General features: G+C 46.1%; 1 protein-coding gene and 1 long non-coding RNA gene across 2 annotated transcripts; both read left to right on the forward strand.

Moving 5' to 3' along the window:
* The first annotated feature begins 2,107 nt into the window (after window positions 1–2,107).
* Window positions 2,108–5,315, forward strand: LOC123401069 (protein Rf1, mitochondrial-like). The gene has a single exon (XM_045094817.1). The coding sequence runs from the start codon at window positions 2,231–2,233 to the stop codon at window positions 4,811–4,813; it is 2,583 nt and encodes an 860-aa protein (XP_044950752.1). The 5' UTR covers window positions 2,108–2,230; the 3' UTR covers window positions 4,814–5,315.
* Window positions 5,316–5,754: 439 nt separating this feature from the next.
* LOC123401645 lies at window positions 5,755–7,459 on the forward strand. The gene is made up of 2 exons (XR_006611141.1): window positions 5,755–5,903; window positions 7,039–7,459. It is a non-coding gene; the product is annotated as an uncharacterized LOC123401645 (long non-coding RNA).
* The last annotated feature ends 3,510 nt before the right edge of the window (window positions 7,460–10,969 follow it).

Here is a 10,969-nt window from a genome sequence, read left to right on the forward strand (position 1 = left end):
GAGATCGGGCACTTTTGAGCTTAGGGAGCAACAATGGAGCTTCAGAGGGTAAGAGATAGGGTTCCACAGCTAGAAGAACCCTTTATATAGTGGGGGGAAAATCCAACCGTTTTCCCACTCACAGCCCGAGTCTAGCGGTACTACTGCTGGATGCAGCGGTACTACCGCTAGCACTCCAGCGGTACTACCGCTGGCTGCAGCGGTACTACCGCTGGCACTCCAACGATACTACCGCTGGCTGCAGCGGTACTACCGCTAGGCCCCTGGTAGTGCAAAAGCACTACCACCGCCAAGAAAGTCTTCGCAAAAAGGTCCGTCCACGTACAACCGCTAGGCAGGCGGTACTAAGCTCCTGGAGCGGTACTACCGCCAGCTAGCGGTACTACCGCTGGCTGCAGCGGTACTACCGCTAGCACTCCAGTGGTACTACCGCTAGGGCTAGCGGTACTACTGCTAGGGCCAGCGGTACTACCGCTGGGGGGACCATTTGCAAAGAAGAAGGAAACACAAAGGCGGGAGCCACTCCAAAGATGCCGGCAAGGGGGAAAATATGTGAAGTGTGCGCGTGCAAGATTGATTCCACCCAAACCTTTCCACTACGGTTCCCCTCTTAATAGTACGGCTTTCCTATGACTCAAATAAAGAGAATCATAGAGAACACCGTGCTTCTGTTCCACGAATGAGGGGGCGAGTCATCTTGTGCCGTTGACGTGTGTTATCTGAAATCTTAACACACACGGTTAGTCCTTTGCAGTACTATCATCAATCACCAAAATTACTTAGGCATAAACTATGCCCCAACAATTGCTTCCCCAGAGAAGAAAGCAACAGTTGCATCAAACAAGCAAAATAAAGTTAACATGTTTGATGAATTCAGGTCCCAAATGACCATTTAATGTAATGCATCAAGTATTTTGCAACTTTTAGATGTTAAGACTTGTTAAACTCTGAACCTTTTAGTACTGTATGTTTTTGAACTACTTATGTGTGTTATGAAGGAGCTATGAATGGTCAGTTTTTGTTATGCTAAAGAAATGGTTTTGTTATTTTTTATGAGTGTTCAACAGTCAAATGAATGTTATGAAATGCAAAATGTGTGTTCAGTTTAGGCCATGCAATAACATTACTTTGCAACAACAAAAATGTGTCCACAAATACTTAATTATTAGTGGCACAAGTCTCCTTCTTACATAATTTACCACTAATAGAAGCCAACACTTACATCATCGAGGACTCACATCCTAACTAGAACTAACACTAACACTAACACAAAGATAATTGCAAATAATAGTACAACTGTTATCTTCATTACAACAACCAAGTCTGCAACATCTTCTCGAAGTGATTTCAACAACATTGTCATCTTCAGCATATTTTCAGGTTCCATTCATACCTTGTTCTTCTTTATCTTCCTCTCTACTACTTCACTATCTAGAGATTCACAACTCAGATGTCCATGCAACTTCACATAATCAATGTAACTATATTCCCAGTGCGAAAAGTTGCAAGGGTTCTCCCCTACCTATTTGACAAAACCGAAAACAAATCTGAAAATGAAATGAAAAGGGAAGCAGAGTTAACAACAACATGCAATCAACTACTAACCTTATGATTCACACACTTATACAAGATCCACCCGGGATGGTTTTCAGTATTGGACTCAAACTGCCAAATCTTGTGGATCTTGCAATCAGGGCACTGGATCAAAGGGAGCCAACCATCAGCAACCGATTTCTCCGCGGCAACCCCCGATGAGCTACCCGCGCCGGACATGGCGGCCGCAACCAATTTCTCGCTGGAAATTGACGAGAGGTAAGGGGAGCAGTATGATGGAGCAGAGGATTCGAGCGATTTCGACGACGGACGAGGGAGACGAGAGAGGAATCGGTTGCGGACGAGGGGAACGAGAGGGGAATCGGGTGACAAGAACCCCTCGGCGTGTCATGACCAGCTCACAAGTCAAAGCGTTCTTTTGGTCAAATTCGTCCACGTGGACGTGATACGAGCCAAAACGGTATGGGTTATCGTACAGTGATTCGGTTCAACGAGCCCGGTGATAGTAAGTTGCGTTTTCGTTAATACAATGACCAAAGTGAACTCTAGAGTCAAATTCACAAACAATACTCGGCTCACTCAAACCAGCAAAACACGGTTCACCATTTGCGACTCCAAAATCCAAATCGAAAGCTCTCTCCACCGCGTACCAACTCGACGGCCGTTGCCGCCGACGATGTCGCGCATCCGCCTCTGCCGCCGCTCGTCCTGCTTCCTCTGCCCATCCTCCTTTACCTCGCCGATTCAACGCCCCTGCTTCCGCCGCTCCTCCTACATCCAGCCAAAGTCCGGCCTCCACCTCCGCCACTGCTCCACCACGCCGATGTCCCGCGTCCGCCTCCACCGCCGGCTCCTCTCCTCCACCTCGCCGCCCTCACCTTCCTGGTCTCCCCGCGACGCCTTTGCCGCGGCCACAGAGCGTGTGCGCGCAGGCACGCTCAGTCGAGATGACGCACACCACATGTTCGACGAATTGTTTCGTCAGGCCACCCCGGTCCCCGAGCGCTCCCTGAACGGCTTCCTTGCCGCTCTCGCCCGTGCTACATCCTCTTCCGCGTGCATCACAGATGGCCCCGCCCTCGCCCTTGCTCTCTTCAACCGCGTGTGCAGAGAAGAAGCGGGCACGCAGGTGGCGGTGCCCACCTTTTGCACCTACAGCATCCTGATGGACTGCTGCTGCCGCGCGCGTCGCCCGGACCTAGGGCTTGCCTTATTCGGCTGTATCCTCAGGGCGGGCTTGAAGATACACCAAATCACCGCCAACACCCTCCTCAAGTGCCTCTGCTACGCCGATCGTACGGAAGAGGCTGTCAACGTGCTGCTTCATAGGATGTCCGAGCTCGGCTGTGTGCTTGATTCCTTCTCATACTCCATTATTCTGAAGGCCTTATGCGACAATAGCATGAGCCAGCGGGCGCTCGACCTGTTCCAGATGATGGCGAAACAAGGAGGTGCCTGCTCCCCTGATGTGGTGGCGTATAGCACGGTCATCCATGGCTTTTTTAACGAGGGCGAAACAGGGAAGGCATGCAGTCTATTCCATGAAATGACACGGCAAGGTGTTAAGCCTGATGTGGTGACGTATAACTTGATTATTGACGCGTTGTGCAAGGCCAGAGCAATGGACAAGGCAGAGCTAGTCCTTCGGCAGATGACTACGGATGGTGCTCAACCCGATACAGTGACATATAGTTGCATGATCCATGGATATGCCACGTTAGGGCGGTTGAAAGAGGCTGCTAAAATGTTCAGAGAAATGAAAAAACGGGGTCTTATACCAGATATTGTTACTTGCAACTCGTTAATGGCCTCCCTTTGCAAGCATGGAAGAAGCAAAGAAGCTGCAGAATTTTTTGATTCCATGACAGCCAAGGGCCACAAACCGGATATCGTCTCATATTGTACTTTGCTTCATGGGTATGCCAGTGAAGGATGGTTTGCTGATATGATTGGTCTCTTTAATTCAATGAAAAGCAATGGTATTGCAGCCGACTGCCGTGTTTTCACCATATTAATCCATGCCTATGCTAAACGCGGAATGGTGGATGATGCAATGCTCATATTTACAGAAATGCAGCAACAAGGTGTGAGTCCAAATGTAGTCACATATTCAACTGTGATATCAGCATTTTCTAGAATGGGTAGGTTGACCGATGCCATGGAGAAATTTAATCAGATGGTTGCCAGGGGAATTCAACCGAACACAGCTGTTTATAGATCCATAATTCAGGGCTTTTGTATGCACGGTGGTTTGGTTAAAGCCAAGGAACTGGTTTCTGAAATGATAAACAAAGGTATTCCTCGTCCTGACATTGTGTTCTTCAATTCAGTAATAAACAGTCTGTGCAAAGATGGAAGGGTTATGGATGCACATGATATCTTTGACTTGGTTACAGACATAGGTGAGAGGCCTGATGTCATTATATTTAATTCACTGATTGACGGATATTGCTTAGTCGGCAAAATGGATAAAGCATTTAAAATACTTGATGCCATGGAAGTAGTTGGTGTTGAGCCTGATATTGTTGCTTACAGTACACTTCTTGATGGCTATTTTAAAAATGGAAGGATCAATGATGGTTTGACTCTGTTTAGGGAAATGCAGCGTAAGGGAGTTAAACCTAACACTGTTACATATGGCATCATGTTGGCTGGGTTGTTTCGTGCTGGCAGAACTGTTGCTGCAAGGAAAAAGTTCCATGAGATGATCGAAAGTGGAACAACAGTGACCGTTTCCACATACGGTATAATACTTGGAGGTCTTTGTAGAAATAATTGTGCAGACGAAGCGATTGTCCTGTTCCAGAAATTAGGAACAATGAATGTAAAGTTCAGTATTACAATACTCGATACCATGATTAATGCAATGTACAAGGTTCAAAGAAAAGAAGAAGCTAAGGAGTTGTTCGCTACAATATCAGCCAGTGGGTTGCTGCCCAATGAGTCTACTTACGGAGTAATGATAATAAATCTTCTAAAAGATGGAGCAGTGGAAGACGCTAACAATATGTTTTCATCAATGGAGAAAAGTGGTATAGTCCCCGGTTCCCGTCTGTTGAATCGTATCATCAGAATGTTGTTGGAAAAAGGTGAGATTGCCAAGGCCGGAAATTATTTGTCTAAAGTTGATGGGAAGAGGATCTTACTTGAAGCTTCAACTACTTCACTGATGCTGTCTCTGTTTTCAAGGAAAGGGAAATATCATGAGGATATGAAATTGCTCCCTGCAAAGTATAATTTTTTTGATGGATTTGGTTGACTAATCGATACGTTGCATATGAGACCAACTCCTTGGAAAGCATAGTTGAGTTTTTGCTTGCGTATGAGCTCAAGTCAGAAGGCATAATTGAGTTTTTGCTTGCATAAAACCTCCTGGCGGTGTAAGAAATTCTCAAACTGCCCACTGGTAGAAGTTAGACCTTCACTATTTCATGGAGTTCATTTTGTGGTGTCTCAAGATCAGAAATGTGTATGGATCGTTCAATCTTGCATTGGCAAGGAATGGTAGACCAAATGACCTAGTCTAACACGACGGGCTGCAACTTTATGGATATTGGCTTCTGATGGCGATTGGGGTAGGTTGTATACATATATAATCTTCCACTAGAAGCACCAATGATACAATCTTTTCTAGTATGATTTGTACCAGCCACCTGAGATTTTGTAAACTCTCTAAAGCAGTCACCTTCCTTCATATGAATGCATTGCTAGCAATGTCATTGTCAGTGATCTGCTATCTATGCAAAGGGTGGTTTTACTTCTGTTTTCAGAATTTTGTTTATTTTTCTTGGCAAAAAGGTCCTGGACTAACTGATGTTTAAGGCCGCTCATGTTATGTCCTATTACCGGTAAATATAAGAGCTCATGCTGGACTCTCCTATACTCTAAGCTGCTGTCAGTTGCACTGGTGGAGCCTGTCACATACAGGTGAGAATTATTTCAAGTATGATATCTTTCTGCTTTATTTCATTGAAGATTCAACTATTCTTCCTCATGATGTACATAAAGATATGGCCAAGAATTCACCGGTATGAGCTTTCGCTTCAGTTTGGAGGACATTAACACTACTTCGGGGGACAGAGAAGGAATCAGAGCATTTGCTTGATGAAAACTTCTTGCTCTCGTACACTGTGGTGTACATTCCTCTCCAATTCTGGAACTCTCTGTTCTCCGTACTGCCCAGCAACATTAAGGTTTCCAAAAATCCAAGCTGTAACCGTTACCTTGTTGTTCATTTATTGATCCTCCACTGCCCGCCGTGCTATTTCAGATGTAAATTGCATGCACAAGGGTAGGAGGTGTCGCTGTCAACCTTGCATTGATGTGCCGCACTTACTGCTCCACTTCAGGTACGCCCCAGCATGCACAGACTTACACAGGATGGACAACTTTGAGTTCCTCCACCATACACATCCTTCTTGCTCCTCTTCCTCTTGTTTAGATCTCAGCTTCTTTCTACCTAGCGCTATTTAAATAGTTGAAGGCGAACCATTCTTATATTTTGCTCAATCTTGGTTCTTGGATGAATAGCATCACGTGGATGCCATAAAAGGCTCTGAAACTAGCTTTAGTTTTGTATGTCACTGAAAATTTGATAAACCTGGGTTCAGTTGCACTAGCTAAGCATTTAGTGATTCCAGTTTGTATGCATACCTAGCTAAGCATTCATCATTCAGTGTGATGTTTGTTGCACTAAGCAGCTAAAGAAGAACTTCAAACTTCATCGGTGAATGCATGAAGGTTCATTTGTCACTGAGGTTCCTGTGAGTGCATGCCTTTTCACCTTTGCGTTAGAGTCCCGGGTCTGCTCCTCCCATAGCAGTCACACCGTCTTCTGTCTGGCGAGGGTGTATGCCGGCGTGTTGGCTGAACGGGGCCTCCGTTGGTGTGTGTTTGTCTGTTTGGCGCCTGTTGTGACGTTTGGCCTGCCGCCGGCGAGAGTGGGCTTGGACCTGTGAGTATCCATGTTTGAAAGTGGGCTTGGCCCTTGTTGTATCGGTTATCGCCCGCTTTTCCGTGATTACCCAGGCATCAATCTTCTTCTTAATTAATGGAACGGGCAAAAACTGTTTTTGCCCGTTTTCAATTTCTCTTTTGTCACTGAGAATTAAATGCCACATTGAGGATTGCAAGTGCTCATTTTCAAAGGTGTGATTTGCAATCCCATATGTTTTACTCTTTTTCATGGATTTATTTCTGCCTGCAATAAATTGCAAGACTGCTCTGTTTTTCATTTTCAAAATTTTGAATTTGATGAATCCAATTTCGACAAGCATATTAAGGCAGTTCAGGAGCGGAGTAGACCCTGCACATGTGGATTCTCTGTTTTCATACAAGCATAGCATTAGCATGCAAGGGACAATCATGAGAAATGTGCTCACGTGTATGTCGACGTAAACACAAAAGAACCGCCCCCAGGCCTTTGCTATAAGGAACATCTATCCTTTGCTAGGATGGTCACAGCTTTCCATCATTCCTTTGCAGGTTGTTTTCGCGGATGTGACGATCAACCACAACCTCGTCCAGGCAAGCACAGGAGGAAACCCATTTCCGTTGAGACTTTGACGCGAAAGAGGATAGCACAGGAGGAAACCCATTTCCGTTGAGACTTTGACGCGAAAGAGGGTACCTGCTCCTGTGTATCTGTCAGGTTGTTTTGTCCTTAACTTGAAGGAATTGGAGCAATGCTATGTTTTCTGGTTGATCGAGCATGTTTCTGTAGTATGAGTATCCGCAATGTTACGGTGCATGTATATACATCTAAAGGGAATAGATAAGCAAAAGCAACATGTAACTTGTGTCAAATAAGATGGCAATTGTCTAGCAAGTCCATTTTTCCATGTTGTCAAATGAATCCTCAAGCTGTATAAGATGTGAATTAGTGAAGATGCTATTTTGGCTCTAATCACAGGGACCCCAATCCGTAGCTGTATGTTTTCTTTTCTTTTCTTTTTGAGATGATGGTTGTATCTTGAAATCTTTCATTTAAATGATTTTCATAGGGAATCCTTTCATGCGGGTTGTTTGAATATTGGATTGTATCTTACAGAATTTTGCACTACATTTTTAGGAAATTTCTGTGGATAAAAAAAAATTATTTGTTCCATATCGTGCAATGAAGTAATTTTTATACAAACTTAAAGTGATCCTTAGATCAACTCTAGCATGTCTCTAAACACTGCCTACAAATATTTTTTAGGGTATAAGAAGATACATTTCCAACAGGAACGAGACGCGGATTTTTGGCTCTGCGGAGCATATACTCCCTAATGAACAGTACAATCGAAATAAAAATTATAAATTCTATTTTCTTTTTGAAAATGTTCATATTAGTGTAGCAAGTGTGGTTGACAATTTTCATGCCATATGTGGTAGCAGTGCCTCGTCGGTTAAAAATCAAAATTAAGTGTAACATTTGACGTTCAACTTGTTTTTTTTTTCTTCTTTTGCATAGGTCAACATACTTAAAGATTTCCTTTGAAAATTTGCATGTATCATTTGGATGTGACAATGAACACATCTATTTTTTTTATTTTTGTTTTACATTTCTAAATTCCATTTTTGGCATGTATGAGCATGTGCTTCCTAGAGCCAAAATGAATTTCCGCAGGAACCCCTACTACAATCCTAAAATAGCAACACATGGCCATAGTAATGGGGGCTCTTTGTCATAGCACCCATCCAACATTTGGCAGCGGGATTTCCCATCATGCCTAACACCTTTGTCGCCCTCTCACGCCCACGACTGATGTCGATCGGGTTTGCTCTTTTTGGCATTGCTGTACCTCCTCGTGTTCTTGCCCCTTCCTCCTCCACCTCCTAGGGACCCATCGTTTTTAGCTGATCCTTGGCCACGCACCTCGGTATGCTAGCTCATCAACTACCACCTCGTCATCCAGCTCCAGGATCCCCTAGCACTCTCCAACCTCCCTGCACACCTCCATGATGTCGTCCACGTCCGACCTCCCGGCCCTCGCTTTTCGACGCAGAGTTCTGCTCCACCCAATTTCAGTTATCCCAAAGCTGGGTGGTCTTAGAGCATATCCAGCCGCGCCCCGAGGACGCCTTCCCAAGCGCCTTTTTAGTGCCGGTGACGAAAAATCGTCCGAGTGGCGCCCCAGGACGTAGTTTTGTGTCGGATTTTGCCAAAACTAGGCCCGGCGACCCCATGCCAAACCCAACCCCTCGAGGGGCGCTTGGGGGCGCCTGACACTATTTTTACATGCACAAACCCCACCGGTCAGTCCCTCTTCTCTCTCTCCTCCCTTTTTTTATTAGGCCCACCATGTGCATGCAAAAAAGGAACCTCTCATCTTTCTCTCCACCTCTGTTCTCATGTGACCGGCTCGGATGGGGGACGAATGGAAAATTTTGCCCGCCCCAGGCCAAAATTTTCGCCGGCAACCCCCCAAGCGGCAAAAAATGCCCCTGTGAGGTCAAACGGCTGGAGATGCTCTTAGTTGTATTCCTATGTCGTCCATCCTCCCCAAGCAACCCAGTGATGTCCGACGATAAGTTAGGAGGGTGGTGGGACAGGGGAAGCTAACATTGACGGTGTGTTCAAAGAAGATGAAGGGAAAAGGATAAGAAAAATGAAAATAAAACACTGAGCCAGTGACCTGTGGGCATAGGCAAAGGAAAAAGAGGCAAAAGAAAAGGCCTCATCAAGAGAAAAAGAATGAAGGGCATCAAAAACTGCGTGACCGTTTTTTTAGATAAACTACGTTTCATTTATTCAAACATTGGATTACAAACCCACACGTAGGCATGATCTAGAGACAACCAAAAAATCTCTGACACAACACCTTGCAGAAAGGACTCCACGACAAATAAAACTACAAATCTGGGAGACCTAAATGCAAAACAACCAACCGTCGCCGCCGTACGCCATCTTGGCCGAAGCTTTGACGGACAAAGGGGACACACCAACTTGCCTAGAACCAAAGAAACGCCATAGCAGACAAAGCTGCGTTGTGAGTCGATGAAACGGGTCGATCGCTACGCGACCCGAGACCTTGTGGCTCGTCGACCGGGGATCATCCCCACGCTCTTCGGTCCACGACTCCGCTGTCCTCAAACGACATCGTCGAAGAGGAGACCCGAAGCCGCCATCTAGCAACCACCCATCATGTGCAGAACCAGCAATCTTTCAGATGATGTTGTTGTCATCATGCTTGAGGGAGACATCAACAACAACCCCACTGCATCAAGAATAAGGTCATCGATTCCGACCACGGTGTTGGAACAGACGCCGTCACGATGGCAGAATCGAAGCATACATAGCCTCCATAAAGTAGTCGCCGCCGCTGCGCCAACCTTGCTTGAACACAGAACCAACCAAATCTGACACCAAGAATAGATGATGTTGCATCAGAGAAGCATCCAGAGATAATTTATTTCCTGCCGTCATTGCCATCGCTAGAGAAGAAACCATGAACGGCTGAAACCCTAAGCAAACTAGTCTTAGACTACTGTTGTTGCATTGTCGTACCAACGGTCAGGCGACCCCCTCCGGCTGACGACCAAAGGTCATCACGGGAGGTGAGCCGCTGGAGCAAGCGACAGAAAACGGGTCGCCTCTTTCCCTGCTGGAAGAGAAGAGCGAAGCGGTTCCTATTGGACGGTGGAGAGAGAGAGAGAGAGAGAGAGCTATCTTTCCGTGGTTGTAAGATGCAGCCCGACCGGGTCTTCAGTTGTTCGACTGCACAAACCTTCGCCTTCCTACGAACTGCCCACGGCGTACGAACTCAACGCCGATGCCACATCCGTCGTATCCACATCCGCCTCGCCCTCCGTTGCTCCTCCCTATCCCGCTCCTATCCCGAGTTCCCACCTTCGATCTCTGTCGCTCCTTCACCACGCCCATGTCCCGCCTCTGCCTCCTTCGCTCCTTCACCACGCCCATGTCAGGCCTCTGCTTCCTCAGCTGCAGCTCCTCCTCCATGCCCACCCCCACGCCCCCTCCCTCATGCTCTTGGACCCCACATGCCGCCTTTATCGCGGCCATGGAGCGCCTTCACATATCATGTGATCTTGTTAAGTTTCAATGCAAGTGGACTCCATTTGCTAGCCCTAGCACCCATCAAACTCCTTCTATTCACTTGCCAAATCTGTTGCTTTGGCCCCTTCTACTATTCTCCTTGAGCTCAAATTTCTGCCACAGTATTTTCTAACCCTATTTTACCTCCAGTAACTTTGCCATGGCCCCTGGTCAATTATTGGGGTGACTCCCTCTCTTTACCTCTCCTTTTTTTGCCATGGGAGCCCCTCTTTTACTCTCTCCCAATAATTCTGTTCAAGCCAATGCCCCCACAACGAGCACCTCTAGTATGCTAATGCACTATTTCAAGCAAAGATATGGCATGCACATGTGGAAGATATGAGCAACCCTTCTTAAACTTGATTTTTGGCAAAA

This window comes from Hordeum vulgare, chromosome 1H (genome assembly GCF_904849725.1).
Source record: "Hordeum vulgare subsp. vulgare chromosome 1H, MorexV3_pseudomolecules_assembly, whole genome shotgun sequence".
Taxonomy (NCBI): Eukaryota; Viridiplantae; Streptophyta; class Magnoliopsida; order Poales; family Poaceae; genus Hordeum; species Hordeum vulgare.

Bases quoted from the DNA above. Each gene is read 5' to 3' on its own strand.
- LOC123401069 (XM_045094817.1), top strand. From the start codon at position 2,231: ATGTCGCGCATCCGCCTCTGCCGCCGCTCGTCCTGCTTCCTCTGCCCA.